This window comes from Capra hircus, chromosome 2, assembly GCF_001704415.2.
Source record: "Capra hircus breed San Clemente chromosome 2, ASM170441v1, whole genome shotgun sequence".
Lineage (NCBI taxonomy): Eukaryota > Metazoa > Chordata > Mammalia > Artiodactyla > Bovidae > Capra > Capra hircus.
Genome location: NC_030809.1, coordinates 96,471,411 through 96,497,102, shown reverse-complemented (window position 1 = coordinate 96,497,102; position 25,692 = coordinate 96,471,411). Strand labels below are relative to the sequence as shown.

At 37.3% G+C, this 25,692-nt stretch overlaps 1 protein-coding gene across 2 annotated transcripts in view; it reads right to left on the bottom strand.

Moving 5' to 3' along the window:
• GPD2 (glycerol-3-phosphate dehydrogenase 2) overlaps positions 1 to 25,692 on the bottom strand; it is a 147,475-nt gene that overhangs the window by 5,949 nt on the left and 115,834 nt on the right. For both annotated transcript variants that reach the window (XM_018063241.1, XM_018063247.1), the window contains exons 9-16: positions 19,969 to 20,162; positions 10,867 to 11,001; positions 10,425 to 10,600; positions 9,733 to 9,864; positions 8,550 to 8,708; positions 2,674 to 2,786; positions 2,506 to 2,584; positions 2,218 to 2,316 (exon numbers count right to left, since the gene is read on the bottom strand). In XM_018063241.1, coding sequence (XP_017918730.1) covers positions 2,218 to 2,316; positions 2,506 to 2,584; positions 2,674 to 2,786; positions 8,550 to 8,708; positions 9,733 to 9,864; positions 10,425 to 10,600; positions 10,867 to 11,001; positions 19,969 to 20,162 — 1,087 coding nt within the window. The remainder of the gene's footprint in view (positions 1 to 2,217; positions 2,317 to 2,505; positions 2,585 to 2,673; positions 2,787 to 8,549; positions 8,709 to 9,732; positions 9,865 to 10,424; positions 10,601 to 10,866; positions 11,002 to 19,968; positions 20,163 to 25,692) is intronic.

The following is a 25,692-nucleotide window of genomic DNA, read 5'->3' as shown; positions in this document are numbered from 1 at the left end:
GCGTGGGGATTTTTTTTTTCCTTTTCGAGTTGATGTGGTTTTAACTATTTGCTTTTCTTGATCTCACTTCTTCAATATTTTTTATCTAGTTTTTAAAGAACTGATTTAGTCATTCATCAGGAGTATATATATATATATATATATATGTAAATCCTCAAAATATTTTCAGGGTTATATTTTCTAGCCTAAAGAGATACATTTCTTAAAAATGACTCTGAATAAGGGTCAGAGGCATCTGCCAAGGGGCTGGATCAGAATTTCATGACCTTATTAAAAGCTGTTTCACAAGCTATTGTTTATTAGAAATGGACTCCTACATACAGAAGCGTCATTAGAGTCCAAACCTAAAAATAAAGTCATGTAATGATGCAGAATCTACAGAGATCTTCCATGGGGATTATTTAAAAAGATCTATATTCAAAACTGTCTAATGGGATACACACAGGCTCTTAATCTTCAGAAAGGGAAACTATTTTAATAAAAATGAAACAAAACCCTGAAAAGATACTCTCCATCTATGAATGGTATAACAAAGAATGCTGACATCTAAAGACAGCAATGTCTTGTTTACTGTTTTGTCTGATTCAATGAACGCCTTCAAAGTTTAGCAGCACTAACAGAACTGAGAGAGCTGGAGGTTTTTTTGTTTTTTTTTTATCCATAAAGGTTGTGTGATGTATCAACTTTTAACAAATCAAAGTTTTCTTCAAACATTACATATATCTGAAAACCATATTACAAGAAAAAATAGCATTTGGGTGTGAATATATTTCATAAGAAATATAATCAGCATTTTTAAGTTGAAAATTATACTATGTACGCACTTAGTAAAGCATGAATAGTCTCTTTCACTTAGAATTGGACAAGAAATAATTATATTAAAAAGACTATAAGAAAACTTGCAGGTGCTTTAAATTATTTTCTATGTGTTTAGCTCTACTGCACTCAAGAAGATTACTTAACACCCAAAATCCATCTCCATAACATTAGACTCTTATTGTTTCTAAGACCTCAGGTCTTTGAACCCTAAATGCTGTTGTTTATTTACAACCTATATGAAATGAAGCATTAGCTATTTATTTGAAGAAAAGTTTTCTAAAATCCTGAGACAGACAAAAAAATTTCTCAAGGAAAATAACCAGACAAAAAATGTATGAAATGGTTTCTAATTTCCAAGCATACATTTTAAACTCAATTTCAAATGTCCACCTAGTTAAACAGTAAGCTAAAGAAGTAACATTCTTTTTTGTAATGCTGGACACAACCCGTGAAAATTTTCTGCATTTAGATTCAACAATGCTCTTATCTGCTGCTCATCTCCAGAGAGACAATTACCATTTCCTTTGCCTTGATCTTGTTTGTTTAACTTGACACAGTGAAGAAAGGGCTGACATTGACCAAAATCCCCAGCATTAATTTATTTCATGTTCAGCATTCATCATTGCCATGGTGCAAGCAAGACCTGGCATTCATTTGAAATACCTGCCCAAGAAGCACTACAGAAAAAACCCGGCCTGTCTGGAAACCAATACATTCTTATAAGAGCAGAGTTCTATGGACAGTTACAAAAAATGTATGAGGTTGTTGAGTTTCCTTCTTTTAAGGAACTTTTAAGGATTCATGTGTAGCATCCATTTTGAAGTAACAAAATTTACTTTCTTCCTGGTTATTGTTAAACAACTGAACCTTGAATAAGTGGAAAATTAGAAATAAAGATGCTTGGATTACATGGTCTTGACCCTAGAATATAGCTTTCCTTTCTCTTGCTTTTCAGGTTTGTTATAATGTAGGAATATAACCATTGCATTTTGGGTTCTCAAGTGAACATGATTCTCAAATGAACACAACTTTGATTTCTTTAAACTTCCTCTATTAAAAATAAACTTTGTACTTTAGAATTAAAGAAGTGTTCAGCAGTGGTCTCCCACAGCGTACTTCTTTATAAAGCACATTTTTGATTTATCCCTTTAAGTCATAATCAACCTAGATTTAATCTAAATTGCCCAATACAACATAATGTATCTTATAAAAAGCAAAAGAACACACACCATGCAAAGTCATATCCTTTAAGACATATCAACCTTTGCTGGCTTCAGGCTTTCTTCCTTTTCAGAATGAGGTGACAACTGTACTGACTTTGAAATCCATTCCTGAGCATCTATTGATGACCAATAGATAAAAAGCAAAATACACTTGTTTCCTTTCACCACAACTCACCTGCAAAAATTCATTGAGTTCAACCTGTCCATTTTTATTCAAATCTACTTCATTCAGAATCTCATGTAGCGTATTTTCATCCATTTGGACGTTGATACTCTAAGTAAAAGGAAAGCACAAAATAATGAAGTTTCACTAAAAATTATGCATTTCCTTTTATTAACATTACTAGCCTTTCAAAAATTCAGAGAGAAATATTACTTATAGATAGCACCAGATGAGCAAAAAATTATCTAGGATAATCTTTACATTCCTCTGCTAACAAAGATATTGGACCATAAAAAATACCTCTAATACACGTTGAACATCAACAATGGTAATAAAGCCTTTCTGGTCTGCATCGAATTTATGAAATCTCTTCTTGTACCTGGAACACAATGTTAAATAATGGAAAAATATACTTAGGTAAGTGAAGACAAAAAGAGAGAGAGAGACATAGAAACTTATTAGAAGTACCTGTCAATGTCTGAAGGCAGTAGGCTAATTTCAGACCGATCTGTTAACTGTTCTGATCGAGATTTATAGCCCATTTCATAATATAGAAACTTCCTGGCTGTTTCAAGTTCTTCCTAAAACACAGACACACACAAAGTTCAAAGATTTATGGAAAGAATTATTGATTTTTTTCTCCTTTTTTTCCACTTGGTTTTCTAAAGAGAAAGTTCATCCTCATTTTTCTGGCCAGGACAATTTTTTATTTCCTCAAGTTTTACTGAAGTATAATTTTATTCAATAAAATTCTGATGTATACACTACCACGAACAAGATAGAGAGCATTTCTATCCCCTAAAAAGCTTCCTCATTCCTATTCCAATTGATTCCTTCCCTTGACCTCTACCCCTAGGCAACCACTGATCTGATTTTGTCATCAGAGTTTTGTCTTTTCTAGAATTTCATATTAAAGGGTTCATATAGTATGTAGTCTTCTCTGAGAGTCATTCATGTTGTTGCATGCTTTAATATTGTTTGTTTTTATTGCTGAATATTCCTCCACAGCATTGACTAGCAAAATCTACAGGACCAAATCTTTGTGGTTTGGTGACCAAAGAGCAATTAAAAGTAAATGACGATTGTTATGCGGCATGCTGTATCAAGACAGACATCACGGGTTAACCAATTCTAACATTTTGTCACTTGGATGCTGCTAGTTGGATGGAAATGACAGAGCTTTGAGAAAAAGATAAAAAAAAAACACATGCTAGTCTATTGAATAGTTACTTTTCTTGTTTTCAGTGATCCCAGCCTCAACTGATACTACCTATTGCTGTGAACACTGCAATTCTACCAATTTGTATGGGATTAGTGAAACTTTCTGAGAGTAATTTTTTTTAAGTCAAAAGATTTTTTTTCCTGTCTCACAGCACAACAAGTATTGAGTTGGCAAAAAAGTTCGTTTTGGTTTTTCCTAAGCTGTTTCGGTAAACCCAAACAAGGTTTTTGACCAACCCAATAGAGCTTTCCTTAACAATTTTCTTACTCTCCTGTATAACACATGATTTTAAATCCCTTCACCATGCTGGATAATTTCTCCCAAACCACAGCTAGTCTGTCATGTAACAAAATGGTCAGAACACAACACAATACTCCAACAGAGATCTGGCAAGTACCTAGAAAGAAGTTAACAATCAGCATCATTAGTCTAGATATATGATGTCTTTAGGAAGCTTAAGATTGTAATTGCATTTGGGGGCAGCCATGATCCACTGTTACCTGCTATGCGCTTGCAGTTAACAAAAAATATATTTCTTTTTTGCATATGCTACTGTTGCTGCTGCTGCTGCTAAGTCGCTTCAGTCGTGTCCGACTCTGAGCAACCCCATAGACGGCAGCCCACCAGGCTCCCCCGTCCCTGGGATTCTCCAGGCAGGAATACTGGAGTGGGTTGCCATTTCCTTCTCCAATGCATGAAAGTGAAAAGTCAAAGTGAAGTCACTCAGTCGTGTCTGTCTGACTCTTAGCGACCCCATGGACTGCAGCCTACCAGGCTCCTCTGTCCATGGGATTGTCTAGGCAAGAGTACTGGAGTGGGGTGCCATTGCCTTCTCCCCAGAGATCACTACTTCTTGCTAAATACTGATAAAACAAACTTAAATGCCATAATCTGCAAAACAGCCCAAGACCAATGCCAAGACCACAGGCTTATAGGTTATAAACTTTATTTCTCCGCTTTCATTAGTTACTCAGGACCCAAGCAGCCAACTTAAGAATGTGGTACTACATTTGCCCACCTTCTGTCTTCTGATTCTATTCCTGTTTGCCATAATATTTTAAACCTCAACAGTAGTTAAATAAACCCCATCTGCAAATTCTCTGAGTACCCTGAGGTATATAAAATTTCTGAGTTGGCATAAAAATGCATTTAGAGCAGTCTCCTATTTAAATGTCTATTTCCTCTTATCAATATTTATTTTGCTTTTCTCACAATGAAGATCATTCTCCTTGACAAATAAGAGAAAAAGGAAAAACAAATTGGAACTGAACTATGAGTTGAAAGTTTCCCTCCCTTCTCTGGCAATCAAAAATCTGGTGCTAGCTACCTTTGAGCAAGGATCTAGGTTAGACTTTCTTTGTACTCTTTTCTAGTTTTAAAAGCTATTTTTAATGTTTTTAGGACTGCTGCCAGTTGCTGACACTATTCATATGCATTCTTATTGTCCTGGGTACTCTTCTGCTGCTGAGTACCTATCCTCCCTCTGTTTGATATTTGGTGCTTATCAGTTTGCCCTGTCCATGGTCACTCCATTTCTTCACTTGCTTCCTCTTTATTCTTGTTGGAATCAATTTTGAAATAATTTCCCTTTGGGAGAGCCCCTCAATCTACGGAAGTGGTCTTCTTTTTAAAGTCTCTCAATGAAATGTCTGTTTTGTCTGCAGGTTATAAAGTCTACATTACCAAGTATTACTGCAGCATTTCCCAAAATACATCCTAAAGCAATACTAGTTTCCCTTTCCATCAGCCCTTCCAACATATGAGAGTTGGATCTGTCCCCAAATAAGCTGCCTTTGGGAAACTGACAATGCACATAAGCACTTTAAAGGCACCAAATTATCTGCACTAGAGAAAATGGTTTCATTTGCTTAACTCAGAATTTCCCAAACTCTTTTGACCATATAGTCATCTTTTCACTGTTATTAATTTAGACACTGATTATTTATTTATAATTATGTATTATTTTTACATAGAGCTTCCCAGGTGGCTCAAGTGGCAAAGAATCTGCCTGCCAAAGCAGGAGCCACAGGAGATAAGAGTTTGATCCTTGGGTCTGGAAGATCCCCTGGAGGAGGAAATGGCAATCCATTCCAATGTTCTTGCCTGAAGAATCCCTTAGACAGAGGAGCCTGGCAGGCTATAGTCCAAGGGGTCGCAGAGTCAGACACGACTAAGCACGCACACACACATATTAACATATATATTTAATTGTGTAAAACACAGTTTGGCAGTGTTGCATTCCTAAATATCTTCACCAACTCCTCTATCAATCCCCAGCTCCCCTAGATAATGCCTCCCTCCTTAATCAGTTCTAAGTTGGCTGCCTTTGGTCTTAAATAACAGTTCTCCAAATCATCCCATAAATTTTGGAAAACACACACACATTTCTGAGGTATATTTATATATATATATATATATGTTGTAACACTTGATTAAATTTGAAGATCCTTGAAACTATGAGCTATTTATTACTCCCCTAAAATATTTAGTATAATGCTCAGGATTCAAGTCACTCAGTAAGTACTGACTGGTAAAAACAACCACAATTCACCTACAGAGAGTTATTTATCATGCTGCTCCTCTTTCACTTTTGCAGGTTACATAATCCCAGTGCTTTTAACCTTTTCTTAGCAGTCCAGTAACCTTTAATTCTTTCTCCCCTTCCTTTGTTCTCTCTAGACGATCTGCTGTTCTCATGAAGACTCCTATGTCTCAGACGCTGAGCAATAACTTTAGGTTTCTTATTTCTGTTATTTTGTTTGTTTAGGGGACTGGGAGAATATTTCTGAGTACATAAATCTGCTCATAAAACCTAAACCCATGTAAATCTAGTTTCCTCGGGAGGGCTGAACACAGCCAGTTCACAGAGGTTTCTTCCTTCTTCCTACCTCCTACAGCCTGCATTCCTGGCACAAAGCACCATCCTGCATGTTCAAATCACTCCACCATAATTTTTGCAGGAACACATTACCCCCAATCCTTCTACATGGTAGAAATGATTGGCAGTAGCACAGGAGTAGGTTTCACTCTAGTGTTGCCTCACTATATGGCTTTAAAACTGGCCAAACCCAAACTCAAAACCAGAAGAGCTATATAAACCAGTCCTGCCAAGGCAGAGGCAACAGGGCTTCGTGGGAAAAGGGTGTCTGGGATCTGGACACCTGGCTTCAATCCCAGTTCCACAATCTACTAGTTGTATGAACTCTCACCGAGACTTCCTCCCTGAGTCTGTTTTCTCATCTATAAAATGAGGGTAAAGGTTATGCCTGACAGCACTGTGACCAGGATTAAGAAGTTCTTTTCAGTGATTTCTACCATCAGTACACTACACATGTGGCATGAAAATGACTGATGGAAAATATTTTAAATGTAGGGCTATGGCTTCACCCCGAAGACTGATTCTAACAGTCTAAGTGTTAGTCGCTCAGTTGTGTCCGACTCTTTGCAACCCCATGGACTGTAGCCCACCAGGCTCCTCTGCCCATGGAACTCTCCAGGCAAGAATACTGGAGTGGGTTGCATTTCCTTCGTCAGGGGATCTTTCCAACCCAGGGATAAAACCTGGGTCTCTTGCATCGCCTACATTGACAGGAGGATTCTTTACCACTAGTGCCACCTGGGATATACTGCATGGACTGAATTGTATCCTCCCAAATTCATATCCTGACAGCCTAACCTCCAATATGACAGGATTTGGAGATGGGACATTGGGGAGGTAACTAATTTTAATAAACCTTGTTGGGATTAGCACACTCAACAGAACAGACCAGATAGTGCCCCCTACCTGCATCTCCTCCAGAAAGTAGCTATCTGAAAGCCAGGAGGAAGGCTCTCACCAGAACCCAACCATCTCACCCTGGTACCCTGATCTCAGATTTCCAGCCTCCAGAACTGTGAGAAACACATTTATGTTGTGTAAGCCATTCAGTCTGTGGTATCCTGTCAGAGCAGCCTGAATAGACTGAGACAGGTGGTGTTTAGGAAAGAGGGAGGAATCAACTATAGGAAGGCAACCACCTGGCTGACTAAAAGGATGACGAGAGCCAAGAACATGGAGCAATGTGGAGGTGGCTGGCAAGTGTGGCCAGGGCCATTAGCAGCAAAGTGGCCGCGAAGGAGCCTAAACGGAGCGGGCTCAAGAAAGACTGGGCGAGAGGCCTAAACCGATGAACACAGGGAACAGTTTCTGAATAAGTAAAAGAAAATGTCTCTGCCTGAAACTTTGGTTTAATTAAAAATCGTGACTATCTGTTTATTACAAGAGGCCCTGGGCTGTATATGTGGACATCTGGGCATCCATGGCTTTCTTTTTTTAAATTTGGATATAAAGTTTCAAATGACACAAATCAATAAGCATTTGTGGTCAGGCCATAAAGCCACGATTTCCTACCAAAGGCAAACTTGCAGGAGTGTGAATTTCACTGAAGAATACATTCTAAGAATGTTTTCAATGAAAACCAGAAAAGGTTCTACCCACAATCATTATTCTCTTACTTTTTCAGGAATTATGACCACAAATTTTAGAACATTTTTCTATAAGGGATTTTCCAAAAACAACCAAGAAGCATATTTGGTTACAAGGATATTTGTTACCAGAATTTGTTATGATGACATATTTGTTACAAGAATATCTTTCCAGTTTCCTAAGGCCTAGTAGTATTATACACACACAGAAATTGGCAGGAATTATAAAGTCACCATCAAAAACTATGCTAGCCTCTGAACCTATTTGCTGGGCAGGAAAAGAGACACAGATGTAGAGGACAGATATGTGGGCATGAGAGGGCAGAGGGTGAGGGGGAGGGTAAACTGGAAGGTTAGGTGTGACATATATACCCACCATGAGTGAAACAGACAGGCAGTGGGAAGCTGCTGTGCGGCACAGGGAGCTCAGCTCAGCGCTCTGGGAGGGGGTGGGGGCTGGGAAGCAGGTCCAAGAAGGAAGGGGTATATGTATACATAGCGCTGATTCACTTTGTTGTACAGCAGCAACTAACACAACGTTGTAAAGCCACTGCCCCCCAATCAAAAACAGAGAAAATAACCGTTAGCCTCGACTAACAGATTAAGACATTTCATGTCTATAAAGGCAAATGTGGTTTTAGAGACTTCTATATGATACCTCTTTTTTAGAATCGTCCCAATTCAGTTCTCGGCCCATCAATTCAACAATCCTGGGTAGGGCCTCCTCTGCCGCCTGCACATTTAGGAAGGCCAGGCGAGTACGACGGGAAATCATATCCACAGCGGTACAAGCATACTCCTTAATCCCGTATTTCACCTAGGTTTGAATTAAAGTAAAATGATTAATTTAGGCCTTTTTTAAAAGGAGGGAAATAAAGCTTCACTTAAAATCCATGCTTAGGTACAGTGACATTTTTCTTCACATACTCTGGTTCCCTCTAGCAGGCATGAAGCAAATAGTGACATCACACAAGTTCCCCATTTTTCTGCCTGCCAAAGGAGATTTGGAAACTGGAACAATCTGGATGAGAGTTAACGTCTTCTCCTTGAATAGAAACTGGCCCAAACATGTAAACTGCATCACTTGTCAGTTACCATCCACAGTAATCACTTCTTTTGTTTATGACAAGGATGTTAATACACATAGCTGAATAGGCAAAGAACAAGTTTAAAGTTAAAATTAAAAAGTTACAGTCTCATCTCTGAAGGCTGTCCACAGTTTTATGTCTCAGAGTAATCAGATGACGGAAGTCTTGCATTCAATAAACAACAAAATGCTTACTGGACACCCATGTTTAAGATGTAGTGAATTATAAATGTCAAGTCAAGACACATCATCAGGGACTTTCCTGGTGGTCCACCGGTTAAGACTCTGCCTTCTAATGCAGAGGGTGTGGGTTTGATCCCTGGTCAGGGAGTTAAGATACCAAACGCCTCATGGCCAAAATACCAAAACATAAAACAGAAGCAACACTTGAAAAATTCAATAAAGACTTGAAAAATGGTCCATGTCAAAAAAAAAAAAAAAATACAAACTTGAGGAGCTACAAACTCTCAAAAGGGGCAAACAACTGAGTCAGTAAGACTTGGGATAGCTCTGTGGAGGAGAAAGGAATCCATATTTTCAATGATTATTGTTATCACTATCAATATAACTTCAGAGATGAAATTAAAATTAGGTAAATGAAAGGAACTGTGCTGGGCAGACATTTTGCTCCAGGTTATAGGTGATGTTTCTGCATTAACACTTAGCTATGTATAATTTCTAAAGAGGACGAAGAGTGAACAGATGAAAAGTATCCCAGGGCAGATGGGAAACTTCCACAGGGTCATTCACATACCTCTGCTTCAATGTACGGAAATTCCGACACAAGACGCACTCCAACAATGGGCCACCGTTTTCCCGTCACACTTGCCATCTTGGCCACCTCAAAAGCCTTATCACCATAGGTGGCAGCAAGATGCTGGGCCACCTAAAGAAATGAAACTGCATTAGGCAGGTCCTTTGAAGTATCAATAGCTTCTGGATACAAAGCAAAAAAACGTACCTGCTTATCTCGTCAGGTTTTCTTTTTTTTTTTAACAGCCTGTAACTAATAATCCTAGGAGAGCATTTGATTTTGATTTTGTGGGAGGAAACCACATGGGCTCTGAATGCTTAGGCCAGCACAAAGTCTACTATACATGTATCACTGTACCAGTGACTGATGAAGCTTCAGCTTCATTGTGCTCCTGATATCATTTCTGAAGAACAGCCTTCCTTATGCTCAAGGGAGAAAGAATTCGGGAGGTCCTGTCTGCTAAGAACAAGCCAAACAAACCCTAGATTCTAAAACAGAAACCAAAACATGCACTGCTTTTTAGCAACTAAAGCAAAATATTTTTTCCCATTAGTTCACTCCCACAGTACACGGTCAGAAACAAACTGAGCTATAGGAAACTCGAAGTCACGGAGGCCCTGTGGTTGCTAATCCTGTTACTGGCAACAGTGAGATTAAGTCAAGAGTAGGACGATGTGGCAATGCACACCCACCTCACTTTCAAGTCCATAGTCCTGGACGAGCCTGATGTAGAGTGTGGGGCTCCAGTCTTTGCCCCCCTGAAGGAAAAGCCCAACTGTTCTACTTGGTCCTGCTTTCAAATTGTGTGCCTTGACTGCGGCATTTATAGTATCTTCTGCCATAGATCGATAGGTTGTCCACTTTCCACCTACAAATACATTGATAAGTCATTTGTCAGGTTACCACCCATTTTTCTTACAGTTAACCATTTCTCAACTTAGTAATAAGAAAATTCACCTGTTATTTATAACAAATGTGGTGAAACCATGGGTAAGATGTTACTCGGAATGATTAACGATAACAACAACAACAAAAAAACCCTTCTGTTCATTAGCATTACAAGAGATTTTGATATGAGAATTTAACTCAAGTTGCTATCTAAAGCACATCCAACAATAAGGTAGCATCCTGTACCTGCTATAGTGATAAGACCACTCTCGCTGATGTCCACGACATGGTTTCGGGAGATGGACTTCGTGTCTGCAGACTTGGGATCTGTCACAAGGGGGCGAATACCGCTCCACGCAGCCAGGACATCCCCTCTTCTCACTGGGAAGGATCAATGCCAAGAGTTAAAAGGATGATTCAAAGACATCTCAACAAAACCATGAAATAATTAATAAGCAGAAAATAGTTCAGTAAAAGGAACACATAATATGTACTTTAAAGGGGAGGAAAAGCCCTTAAACATAAGAGCTAAATGAGTGGTAAGTTACAATGGGGATGGTGATATTCCTGGCATTTCAGTGGTTAGGCCCTTGGTTAGGTCCGTGATTCCACCGCAAGGGGCACAGGTTTGATCTCTGGTAGGGGAACTAAGATCCTGCATGCTGTGCAGAGCAGCCAGAAAAATGGTAAAGGAGGTGAAAAACAAGAAAAACACTGGAAAAATCACTGATATGGGTTCTCAGAAACAAAACAAAATAAATGTTAGCAGCCCTCAGCTGGGACAATCTGCAGTAGTTACAAAGAACAACAACAGTCAAGCAGAAACAAAAACAAACCAAACCAACCAAAGGATCTATGAGTTGTGATATCTCCTCCAAGAACATATCTTGCTATCTCTTCCCAGAAAAGACAAAAATACTTATTAGGAGAAGAGGGCAATCTGGATTTCAGATCCCATTCACATCTGAATTGTGTGTTCTTATATAGTGAACCTTTTATATATTTAGACAAAGCAGACTTTGAAAAATATTTAAATATACATCTAGCGAATTCTTGTGTAAAGAATCACAAAGACTTTGAAATGACTAAATATTAGACTAGTCCAAAAAAAGAGCACATAACCAAGTACAGGGAAAAGACCCTAAAAAGTTATATTGGATGACAGACAATCTCTCCATCTTGATCTCAAATGAAAGATAGATGTCTGGTAAAGATAACTTCATCTAAGGCTAAGGTAATCTGACATATTTTGGTATAGCTCGTTAAGGGCCACACTCTTAATATGCCTACAATCTGAAAGAAAGAGGTACCCATACATCTCTACAGGGGTGTTTAATTAAACCCATATTCCAACACTGAATCTAAACAAAGGGAGAATAAAACTTATAAGCTAGTGAGGAAAACCTAAGGCTTCCAGTCTTGTTAACTGGTGACCATGAGGGCATCTTGATGCTGGGATATCATCCCTAGATTTGCCCCCTTAAGGGGGCATCTTCTTAACAGGTTTAATCCTGATGGTTTCCATGGAATGGGGGTTAATTCTCACTCCACACAATTCCACAAAAGTCTTGTAAAACCTCAACACAAATCATGCAATATTTTAATCTTTACAAAATCTTAACTAGGAAATTACCACTATTTTCCATTAGGGTTCAAACTGCCCTCTGAGTCAAAAATAAAACTTAGCCAACCACTTAGAACGTCATTGTGGTCACTGCAAAGTCTCAAAGTGTGTCTCTGAAATTCCTCAGGCAGCCACACTGATCAGGAATTTGGTTTCAACTCTCACAGCCTTCTGACTGATCTTAAAATTATTTGGTGGAAAACTAAACTTTCTCAAGTAAATTTAAAGCACATGCAAATAATCCTTGTGACAAATGCTTTACCATTTCTGGTATAACAGGCAGGAAAACACATCTACGAATCTGTACTATCTGAAACAAAAAGACCAACCTAAAACATTTGAGTTTTTCATTCAGGGAGGAAAACTAAATGAAGCACAATATATACTGATATGATTTTTAATCCTTATTTTTGAAATTGATACTCTAAAAAAGGAAAAGAAAACATTATTGGGAAGAGTTCATAACAGGTCAAGAACCTTAATTTATTTTGCTTGATATCTTAGCATTCAGTTTTTTAGTCTGAGAATTATATCAGGTGAATACTGAGATAAAATTTACTTTAAAAGATACATTTAGAATAATCAAATTTTAGATCACATTTAAAGTAAGAATCAGGTATTATGGCCTACAGCATTGTTATTTTATTACATTAGAGCGTGGTTAGATTAGGTGATCTACTGTCTATCAGTTTTCTCCCAACCTTGAGATTTAATGACTTGTATGGATTATTCAAAATGCCATTTTGCAGGGGGCGGGGGAAGCTGATGAAGAATAAAGCGCTTTTTACCTCTCTACCATCTAAATTAAGTAGTGACCAGTCAGGGCTGTGGGTATAATCCAGGCCCAAAGGGAACAGCATAGCTAAACACATGAAACATGAATTGTAACCTCTTGTAGGAAAGACAGCAGCAAACTGAACTAACATGTTTCTCTCTTTATTATTTATTCACCCACAATGGAAACCTTGCACACTGTTAAACTCTAATTAATGTTCTCTTTGGTAACAGATTCACGAGCAGTGGACAGATAGCATAGAGGACCTTCCAATACTGCTAGGAACTTCTGCAGCCACATGGAACAAAATGGGAAACAACTGCAGGGCAATGCCAACCTGGAGGGTGGTGGAGTGAAAAGCAATAAGGGTCCTGCACTGAAGATTTTGCTCAATCACTAAATTAATCACCTCTTGAGACTTCTTATATCTGGAGATCTTCTTTTACAAGATAATGTATTCTTTATTTTATAACAACAAAAAATACAAATTCAATGACTCTAATAAATTGAGTATTTGCTCCTAAATTGTCTATGTAAGTACCTCTAGCTTCCACAGAGTTGTTGCATAGACTTTTCTGCAGGGATGGAACTGTTTTGTACCTACACTGACTAATTCACTAGCCACTAGCTGCATGAGCTTATGCAGCACTTAAAATGTGGTCCATGCAACTGAGAAACTAAAATTCAAACTTTATCTCATTTTAACTAATTTAAATTTATTTAAGCACATGATATTCACACGTATAGGCTATAATTTTGCATAAGGCAGTTCTAGAACAAAACTGTCAAGTAGTACATCTCAGACTTGTCCTGGCAAATTGTCAAACTGGGTAACTCCCCCATGGCCACCTTGCCCATGTCTCCAATGGAGCAACCATTCAGTGAAATCTGACAGTGAGAATATAATCTGCTGTAATAGAATGTGACTCTCCAAAATACTTTACTGTCACAGCATGTTCCATAATTATCATTTCAAAGTATCCTTCTCTCCTACTAACCTCATCAATTCAAAGAAATGAAAATATTTTTACTAAACTAAGTACTCCTACCCTCAAGCTCTTACCCAGAAATTGACCCTATCATTCCAGCTATAGCCAAGAACGTCATCTTGGCTGTAGCCAAGAACTCACCATGGTACAATATGTGAGGAAAAACCTCAAGTCTAGCTTGTATCCTTCAGAACTCAAGGATTCTATTCACCTTGATTTTCCCGGTCCTCATGCTCTCAAGACAGCTAAGCAAGATGGCACTAGTGTTGCATCTTTCTCATGTTGAAAGTCTTTGGCAGCATCAATTCTAGTATTTCTCAGTACCTCAAATACTGTATCAAGTAGAAGTCATGAATACTGATCAATATATATGAAATGGCATATTAGAACATTCTCTGAAGTTTTTATATCAAACAAGAGCTGACATTACAAAATCAAAAGCAATAACATTTTGGCCTCTGAGCCAATATGCTACACTTTAGGTTTCTAATGATTATATATTTAAATAACTGGATATCCTCTTTTGGAATAACTGAAAACTTTAATAAATAAAGTAAATAAAAAGCACCAGGGCTTCCCTGATGGCTCAGACAGTAAAGAATACACCTGCAATGCAGGAGACCAAAGTTCTATCCCTGGGTCACAAAGATCCCCTGGAGAAGGGAATGGCAACCTGCCCCAGTATTCTTGCCTGGAGAATTCCATGGACAGAGGAGCCTGGCGACCTACAGTCCATGGTATCGCAAAGAGTCGGATATGACTGACTGGTGACTTGCACTTAATAAAGCAAGATGAGAGGAAACAACACTACTATTAAAACTGAAAAAAAATTCTTGGTAAACACCACTTATGAGAGTAGCTCACCCAGATGGCACCTAGTTGATTTTTAAGTGCCAACTGCGAGTACTTCTGGAGTGTATAAAGGTTCTTGTCAATATTTTCAGAAGGATAGTAAAGAAATAACATAGTCCTTCTAACCACCATGGTTAAGAATTCTTTTTATTATATTATTTTTATTGTAAATAACTCATTCAGGTTTTAGTGTATAAATTATATAATGACTAAAATATACATACTTAAGTTGAATAGACATTTTCACAGCTGGTTGAAAAGACTAAGTGCTGTGCAATTGTTTCCAATTATAATTAGTATTTTTATTCTTAAAAACTTGGCAAGAGAAGCGTTGGTTTTAAAAGTCAATAGAAAAGGCAGCCCACAGGAAGTGATAATTAAGAGCTAAATGTGAGGTTTTGCTTCACATCAGTTATTTAGCCATACGTTTTGGGGTGCTCTTTCTCATGTTTGCCACTTTCAAAAAAATCAATAAAAAGCATGTGAAAATATCTAAATGAACACAAGGGAAACAGCGTCAGAAATCAATACTTCTCTACCAGCATGTTTAACCTGTGGAAATGAAGTGTTAATCACAGAAATAAGATACCATATTACATTTATAAACTAATGAAACTAGAAAAAGCAAAGCGCGTGACACTATAATTAAACAGCTGGAAAACATCCAAGCCTGTGTAAGTTGATAACCCTGGTACAATCTCTGGCAGTGAAAAGGCAGGTCTGCAGTGAGTTGATACGGCCAGCTCCGTTGTTAATTGAATAACAGGCAATCTATAAACACTACTAATTGCATATGTGAAAACCTGTGTACAACTAGAGAAGCTGCTTAGAGAAGCACTCCAGAAAAACTCCATGGATAAAGCACTCTGCAGATCTGTTCCCCGCCACCCCTTTAAGTCACAGCTTGGTTCGCCACTGCATCCTCCTGATCAACCTCTACACAGCAGACTTAATGATACATTTTTCAAAAGATCATTTTTCCTCCTAATCCAATACACCCCGCACAACTATCAATTACCCATTTCAGGAAAGAACAAACAAGTAATCTAGAAAATTCAGCCTGTGAATGGTGAGCTTTCTAAATTGTAAAAGAAGACATGGTCTCCTTCCCAACAGACAAAATGCTTTTCAGAATTGTTCCGACGCATTTTGCAGAAGTGTGGCAGCTGCTGTGAACAGCATGGAGTGTTAAGATTTGACACTTTTTTTTTTTTCTTAAGGATATAGCCATTTGGGGAGGCTCAGAAACTGTTGTCAGAATTTTACTTATCCATCTAATAAATCGTTTTTAAATGATTATTTCAATCCTGGTGAATACTAACCATTTCAAAAACATGGCTCTGGGATCTACACAAAGTTTCTAATTTTTTAAATCTGTAGAAAAGACTGCTTGGCCCAAGGGACTGGTTATGAGAAATGAAACCTCTATTTTAACAGTCACATCCAAATAAGGCCAGTCACTTGAGAGCAAAGGTCACCGTCACTCTGAAGGTGTCTACCAGCTTCCATGAAATGAACTGAGAGAAGTAATCCACTCTCTAGTGGATATAATATTACACCATGCAACAGACCCAGGACTATCAACTGGAATATGCACAATATTTAAAAGCATAAATATTAGGGCTAGACTGACATACACAATATCAGGCTCCAACATGAATGACCTATGGGAAAGAAACTTAAGTCACTGGGCCTCAGTTTCTTCACCTATAAAATGGAAATTACAAAATAAAACTAATAAGGTTGTTATGAGGAATCAGACAATATAAGCAATAGGCTTAGCAGAATGTCTTGCATAAAAAGCTCTCCATGATGGTAGTGTTTTTAAAAATAAAGCACACATTACCTACTGAGGAAAAATAAGATTAAAATATGTGCAGCAACAGCATGTAGCCAAAAAGACTGAATGGGGCCTGAAGCTGAGTTTCACGTTCACATTTCATCAGTATAGAAGAGAATATCAGGTTTCACCAAAATTCCTTAGAAAAATACAAATGAGAATGTCTTTACTTTGGAAATAGACATACTTTAGCTAACTAGGACTCTACCAAGACTGAGGGTACTTCTTCATATACTCTGAGGACTTCAGTTCAATAAGAATGAAAAGAAACCATGAAGAATCATTGTGGCTGAACTGCTTTTAAAAGGATAAGCTGATAAGGAGGAAAGGTGTGATAGATGGTGAGCACGGGGAAATAAATGTAGTACAAGCAAGAGCTGTCACTTCTGCTTTTATCCTGGATGTTTGCTACCTAGAGAATTCTTAATCCCAAGATTCCTGAGACCACCAGTGGAAAGGCAATTTACAGTGTCCACATGTTAATGTGATTTATAGTGTCCACATATTAATTTCAATCCATTTTTACAAAAAAATCAAAGTTGACAAAAATTCTTGGTTAGTTTCACCAATTAACCTGACTACCAAAAGGTATGTTAACTGAAAAGCCCTCTACAGACCAAGGAGGTCCTAGCTGGTATTACCAAGTCCTCTATTTATTAATAAGCAGAATAAAAGTGAGGGGTATAGGCTTGGTGTCTGTTCTAGCCCAAGGCTCATTTCACTAGTGGAAATCCCTACCCATGATATGGGCACAGCAGCTTCTTGGAACCTATACCTGTTTCCAGCACATCCAGTCTCTGGGCACATATAAGCAGTTAGATTTCTCATTCGTGCATCTGAACTTTAAGAATTTGGAACCTGTCAACTATAGCTCTCTGCTCTTGAATTAATTTTGTTTCTTGCTCTAGCAATCTAAACTTCCTTCTCTTGGAATCCAATATAAACCCACTTTAAAAAAATATATCCAGGTAAATGTGAAATAAAGCAGGATTCAGTAACAGTAAACAGTTCATTAAAGTACAGTCATACCCAGATAAAACTCCTTCTATCTCACAAAATGAGGGGAAAAAGTATCAAGCTGAAATTGCAATGGATATTAAACTGGGCATAACTATTTCTTAAATAACTGTGTGTGAGTGTGTGTGTGTGTGTGAAAGAGTATAAATTTAGCCACATAGATTTGAATTACATGTACTTAATATATTTATACTATTATTACAGATATCCAGAGACCCTACTCAAAATGAAATTACAACCATTATTTGAAATTAGAAGAAACTAAAACTATATAATATGGATCAATCAATCAAACTAGGAGAATCCGCTAAACCACTTTGTAAAGCAGTTTGTTTTGTTTGATTGTAAATGTGTGATCACATAATGAAAAAAATTCCTTAGGGAAAAAGGATTCACAGATGCTAGTGAGTCACATTAAGACAAAAACTGTCCTCGCATGGCCTCCATTGAAGCCAACACTATAGGAGATTCCTGATATAAATAGATGATGATTATTTTTCAAAAATCTTAAATTTTGTACTTTCATATAAAAAGATTTTCAAATTGCCGCTGCTGCCGCTGTGTTGCTTCAGTCGTGTCCAACTCTGCGCAACCCCACAGAGGGCAGCCCGCCAGGCTCCCCCATCCCTGGGATTCTCCAGGCAAGAACACTGGAGTGGGTTGCCATTTCCTTCTCCAATGCATGAAAGTGAAAAGTCAAAGTGAAGTCGCTCAGTCGTGTCCGACTCTTCGTGACCCCATGGACTGCAGCCTACCAGGCTCCTCCGTCCGTGGGATTTTCCAGGCAAGAGTACTGGAGTGGGTTGCCATTCAAATTGCTGCTAGCATCAAAAACCTTGAAAGTATCTAATTCGTTTTGATTTTAAATAATTATAAGTAGCATACCATATATATATCACAAGCTTTGAAACTGAATAAAGAATCCTTACCCATACGGAGCTCCAAGTGAGAATATATCTTACATTATTACCTATTATACACTGTTGTGATATATTAGCTCAGTGATCTAAGGGACTACAAAAGATAGGCAGCTTCTGAAGTATAAATAATATTTTGCCAAAATGAGAACTTGGGGGAAAGACTATCCAAGAGCAAGATTTCGACCTACATAAATAAGGCATGAAGATTTAAAAGTGCATGACCTGATTTGGAAATAATAAGTCATGCAATATAATTAAATTATTGAATGCACAGAGGTGGAATAGCTGAATGCAAACCTGCCAAGACAAGTCATGAAAAGCCTTAGATTCCGTATGAGATAGTTTAATAACTTTGCTAAAGTTAACAATGAGACATCAAAGGGATATTTTTGTGCAGGGACGTGATGATCAGAATTGTGTTTTATAGAGTTCTGATGGAAGGACCAGACCAGGTGAGGACACAGACCTGATGCACGAAAGCTAGTTAGGGGGTCAGTGCAACTGTTTAAGTGAAATATGACACAGGTTTGAACCAGGGCAACGGAAGCGAGAGGGGATTTACATGATACTTCAGAGTAAGCAGAGATGGGAAGTGGACTGGATGTAGAAAGAGAAGGATCAGCAAAGATAAGCATGCCTTTCCAGCCTGGGTGACTAGATGGATGGTGAGGTTGTTAAGTGAGATAGGAAATAATGTTGAAAAACTTTTGAAACTACCATGGATTTAAAAAAATACATTATACCATATATATCCACTGGAGAAAATACTATGACATCCAAGTTAAAAGAAGGCATGTTCAGGTTAGCACTGGAAAGAAGTGAACTTTATCTTTTTCAATTAAAACAGCATACTTATTAGCTAAATCCACAGTTAATATTCCAGTTTCCACATAGTAACAGCTCACTAAATTTCTTAGAATACATTCCTCTATCCTCTCATTTCTCAGACTAATTCTTTCCTATAGGTATCCTAGATTTGTCAATCACACCTTCTCAAGCTCTAGAAACTGGTGATGCAAACATTTCATACTCTCCTAGAAAAGCATGGGTGCCGGAATGGCCCTCCAGTCTTGCTATTAGAAATGACCAGAAGAGGATGGTATGCATTTCACGTGGATATAGAAAGTGGAGGTGGAAAAAAAGGCAACTTCTTCCTATTGTGTTATGCCTCGGCCTTAATAAGGCTTCTAGAAGAAGTGGTCAGTGCCTAAGAGTCAGAGCCAGCCAGCTGTGAAGCTGAGTCAGTGGGGGCGCGTGGCAGTCACCTAGTGAAAGCTGGGATGGTTTGGGAGATAAAAGAGGGAGAGTAAACTTAAAGGAATGCATGTTACCTTCAACGTCACAACTCAAGTAGTTACGCACTTCATTCAAAATGAAGTTGATGTCTTCTTCGGAAGGAATGGGATGGTGTGTTACATCAGTTGGAGTGTCGGTAGTGCCAGCTATAGTCATCTTTTGCCAGGGCAAGAAGAAAATAACTCTCCCATCACTGGTCGCTGGGTCAAGAAGTCCCATGCTCTCTGGGCTGGGGTGAAAAGAAAGGGTCACATATTTCTGAAGTCAGCCAGAGTTTGATCTTAATCTGCATTCTAAAACATTTTATTCACTAATTCTCATAGAAGCAAACTAGGAACACAGAACTATTACTTTGACTGCCGCTAACCTAATCTAGAAATTCCTAAAAGAAAAAAATGGTAATACAAAAGGAATCAAGTAAGTGTTATTATAATAATATTCCACAGCAAACCAGCAATGCAAGGTGAGTTAAGTAGGCGGACTTCAATTCCAATTGTTTGGGTTTTTAGATCCCTTGCACCATTCACATCAGATAATGTCAGCAGGATAAATGCCTATAATTTCTTTCATGATGGTCACTTAAGAATAGTTCTTCAACCTTTTTTCAAGCCCATGGAAAGTATTTTCCTGAAACATCTGACATTTGGTACATCTTTCAGTATAAGGTCTGAGAAGTCTGTGAGAAAAGTGAAGGGTCTAACTTTCTAGAAACTAAAATAGAGTCCAAAAGTTCTTTACTCCTTTGTGCCTGAATAAGCTTATACCACTTCACCAAATATGAGATTTCTTACTTTATTTCAATTTTACTGAAATCTCAAGAAACGCATCCATGAGAAAAGGGCTCAGTTTTCTACTACTACCTGGATAACAGTGTACTTGGATAAGATCAAAAAGGAGAGAAATATTTTAGCAACGAAAATCTTTAAATAGGCAGAAGATGCCAGTGTATTACACTACTAAATTAACCTTTAAGGACGCCTCTTCTGCCAGACCAAAATCTTCAAAAATATTAAGAATTTCTCTAATACCTACTTCATATTCTAAAACCAAATTGTAAAACACACTTGCAAGAAGAGGCAACTGAAAATAAACACTGACAAAACCTGCCCAGTTGTGTTATTGAATCATTAGTAACTGTTGTTTTAATGGATTCACTAACCATTCTAAAATTTTGGAGACGTTGTTAAAATGGCAGGAGGAATCCCAAAGTGTCATTTTCAAATAGTTGAACACTACAAACCTTCAGATAGCTGAATTTGACTGAATTCTCATAAGGAACCAATGTTAAAGGCATTTTCTGTAAATATATTTTCAGCTTCTATTAATAATATTTCTTAAATAGGAAATATAATTCTATTTGGTTTCAACAAATTCCAAAAATCCCTGTTATGCTCACACATTTTAAAAGACATACAGTCAACTATTCATAGTTGTCTTTCTCTTAAAATTAAAAAAAAAAAAAACAAGAAACTCAAGATTCAAATGTGTAAGGATGAGAGTCTGAATATGTTTAAAAGCAAACAAAAATGACTTTTTTATGAAAAAGAAATCCACAGTCAATTTAGTTAATGTATCTTCTTCACTGAAACTACAAGGAGTAATAATATTTCTTTGCAAAGACTCGTCAGCCCCATGAAATGCCTGGCATGTCCATACAGCCTTTGTAGAAAGAAATCACTATCTGTAGTCTACGTGAGACATAGGAGAGAGTAGGCTTCAATTCTTCTATTTAGCACACGCAAAGTGAAGTCATTCAGTCGTGTCCGACTCTCTGCGACCCCATGGACTGTAGCCCACCAGGCTCCTCCACCCATGGAACTTTCTAAGCAAGAGTACTGGAGTGAGTTGCCATTTCCTTCTCCAGGCAAAAATCACCGCAAAGTGCGTCGGTCATTTATTTAAACCTTCAGTGAGGATCTCATCTTCACTCAGGGTTACTTAAAGTAATTTTACTTTCAAAAAATACACTGAAAACTATAAACATCGAGTATTTTCAGTCTCTGTATGCCTAAAGTTTTCCTTTGTACTTGCCGTAAAACTTGCTAAAGATCTTAAAAGAAACTAGTTAAAATATGGTTTGTATGCACCTAATTTGATCCTGGGTTGATATGCCCTTAGATTAAACTTGTCACTTTGTGATAGAAATTAGCTCATGAGTTCAAACTTTCAATTTGGTAAATAGTCCTATATTGAAACAAAAGGATAAATTCCATATTCTAAAATTTAAGAAACAAATTACATGTTGTTATAATATATATATGACCATTTTATGGGCCAGATACTATGTGAGGTATCTAAGCAACTCAATAGACTTGATCAACTTCAGCATAAAATTATAATATTCAGCAACTGAGACATGAAATGCTGTTGGAAAAGCACAACTACTGAATCTTTTAAAACCTTTCAGTGCAATAAAAAGCAGTTTAAAGGGTGAACGTGATAGTTACCAACACACATATAACTGGAACCTGTAGAGAATCAACTGCTTAAGTGAAGACATATGTGTCAAACATAAAATTAACAAGCACAGAGGGAAGACAAAGCTATTAATGAATGGTATAAAAATTTAAGAATCCACTTGGAAATACTTCTCATCAGTTCTAAATTACCTAATTCATAACTCACCCTTAGGGAAAAGTTTGTTTTCTTACAAAGAATTAATTCTGCAAGGTCACACAAAAGTTTGAAAATGCCTGTTAACTATAGGGATGGTATATACAATGCGGTGAGGCATAGGTCTTTTCTCAGTATGTATAATTCACTTGACATCAGCAGAAGAAGCTTGCTGCTAATTTATGTGTGTGTCTAGGATTAGATGTAATGAAAATTTTTCTCATGCAGACCATTGCCATCCTGAAGTACCCTTATTTAAACTGAAATCAATTTATTGCTAACTACTCAGCAATCAGTGTTGGAGCCAGCAGTAGGCACACATATTACGGGGAAAAAAAAAACTGACCTCTCATCATTAGTAAAAAGCATCTGTAGGCTAAAAGGAGGAGACAACTATTTTCATGTATTTCAGTTATTTGATGTGTTGTAGTTACTTTTTAAGATCATCTACCCACAACTCAGATGAAAATTCCAGATTTTTAAAAATTGGAGGATAATTGCTTTATCGTGTTGTGTTGGTCTCTGCCATACAACAATGTGAATTAGTCATAAGTATACATATGTTCCCTTCTGCTTGAACCTCCTTCCCAACCCTCTAGGTTGTCATAGAGCAGCACCTGGTTGAGCTCCCTGGGTTATACAGCAACTTCTCAGTTCTTAATGTAAAGAGTGCCTTCAAAAGTAAATGATTTCTGTGTGTTGAGTTTTCTGAAAATAAACAATCCAGAGATAGAAAAAAAGCTGCTACGATGGCATTAGATAATTCCACATGTGGAATGTTAGTTAGGGTCATAATAAGCTGAATAAATGCCATAAAGACTGCATACCTGGTCCTCATTCCCCATTTAGCTGCCTACACTAAATAAATCAGTGGCTCCTGAAGTCACTGTATTGTCAAACTGATCAGGTTCTAGTTGAAATGCTAGGCCTTAAGTTATTATCAGCTGGCTTATAAGGGCAGCACCATGAGGTCTTACTCATCTCTGAGGACCTAGTAGAACCCTTGAGTTACAGCTGTTGAGTGAAGACTGACTGAGAAATCCAGAGAGCTATTTCAGTCTGAGATCTCTTGACCTCACCCACCCAGGAGAACAATTTGATATGGAGAGAAAAACCATCCCTCGGATGCCAGCGATACAGCTGCTCAAAGTCAGTACTGAAAGAGGGACCAAACACTTAACCCAGACTGTAATCCCAAACCAAGGGACTCATCTGCAAACAGGGACTGAACAGGAACTGGGCTGCCAGACCACTCCTCTATGGTTCCCCACAGGATGTTTAGTGGTTGTGGTTCAGGGTGCTAAAAACGGAGATATTAATTTCTCCCCAAGTAGAACGAGATCACTTACTGCATCTTAAACAGACCCAGCTGTGACTAACACTTTTACAACTTACAGGCATGGGTCTGAAACTAATGCCTAATTTTTAGGATTAAGAAAGACTTTCTGTTTTGAAAGTATTACATGCAGGTGATATATATTTATATCTCTTAAAAACCACCTATCTGCTCTGTTGTTAGCATATTATAAAGCATAGTATAGAACATATGCATAGCATGAGTTCCTTCATGAAAAAAAGTTTAAAAGGATACACATTTGTGCAAGCATAAACATAAAATTTTATGGAAGAAATCAGAAGGAAGCATTATCGAAAACAAGCTGGGGACATGAGGAAGAGAGGCAGACTTTCACTTTTCATTCTATATCTTTCTATTTTTCTATAGTGATTACTTTTGTTTATTTTTGTCTACAGGAGTTATCTGGGCAGTAAAAATATAAATCATATTTTGTTTTATATCTATATATTTAAAATTCCCTTATAGGTATTAGATTAAAATTTTAATTAGAAAAAGGAACAATATCAATTTGGGCAAGTTAACATAAAAAGTTAGTAGAACTCATCAAAAATTTACTAGTCATTATTATGTACCAGACAATGTACTAAAAGCTGCGGATGTAGCAGTCAAGAAAATAAAGAAAAAATAAAGGAATACTGTTAAAATGTACACAAATTAGGAACTACCATGAGATAAGGAACCAGAAGCTGAAAATGAGCAGCTTCCCAAAGCTGTACAGTTAACAAGGGGTAAAGTGATGAACAAACCAGGAAGTTCTTTACCAAGGTATCACCTTATCTTACTCTTCATACCGTCTTTGTCTGTATACTTCAAAGAGTAGAATGTCTTCACATTTTAACGACAGGCAAACTAAGGTTTACAGAATGAAATGGCTTGTTCCAAACAGTGTCATTATGAAGTGGCAGAAATAACATAGGGAATAACACAGCATACTACTGTGTCCTCTGATATCATGGGACAATAGTAAAGAAGACATGAAACACAATGCTCAAGAAAGATCTAAGCAAATGTAAGGGTTGTGGTGATGCGTGTGTGTCTGTACTTTAGGTACTACATCTGTACTCTAACAGATGTTTAAAAAAAATGCTTCCCAAAACTTACAAACTAGCTGATCTTGCAAATTTTTATCCAACACAAAATAAATGCATATAATTGTGTCTAAAACTATTTTTGAAAACCTCTATATACAAGAAACATTTGCAACATGTACATATATTTACTTCTCTCCTTTTCATTTGAACTAAACTTCTGCTTAACAGTTTTTAAAACTCTATTAAGGACCACTGCATAAGTTTTTATTATTGAGATGCGAAGCACCATGGTCTCTACAGTTCTAAGTGAAAACACTAATGACTATCTATTAATTATATGTAGACATTTAGAAAACGACAAAGAAACCTTGGAAGCTGGTGGATACGAAATTTTGTTAATATTCTTCTTGGTAGAAGTGTGATATCTTTCTCATTAGAAGTGTGCTTGGTACAATATCTTGGACTCTCTTCAAGAAGACTTAGTGGAAAACTAATAAGGCAGCATCATCTATTACATAGTGGGATGGCATTTTAGAAGAATGCAGGTATTAAATGAAATATCATAGATCTGTATATCTGTTTTATCAAATATTAAAAATGTCTTTTATGGAAAATTATTAGAATATAGAAGTGATAACTCCCATTCTAACCATGTTACCTAGAAATTATAACCTTTTACTCATAATCATATCACCCAGAGGCAATCACCATTGATATTTAAAATACTTCTTTTCATCTTTTTCTAGATACTTATATAA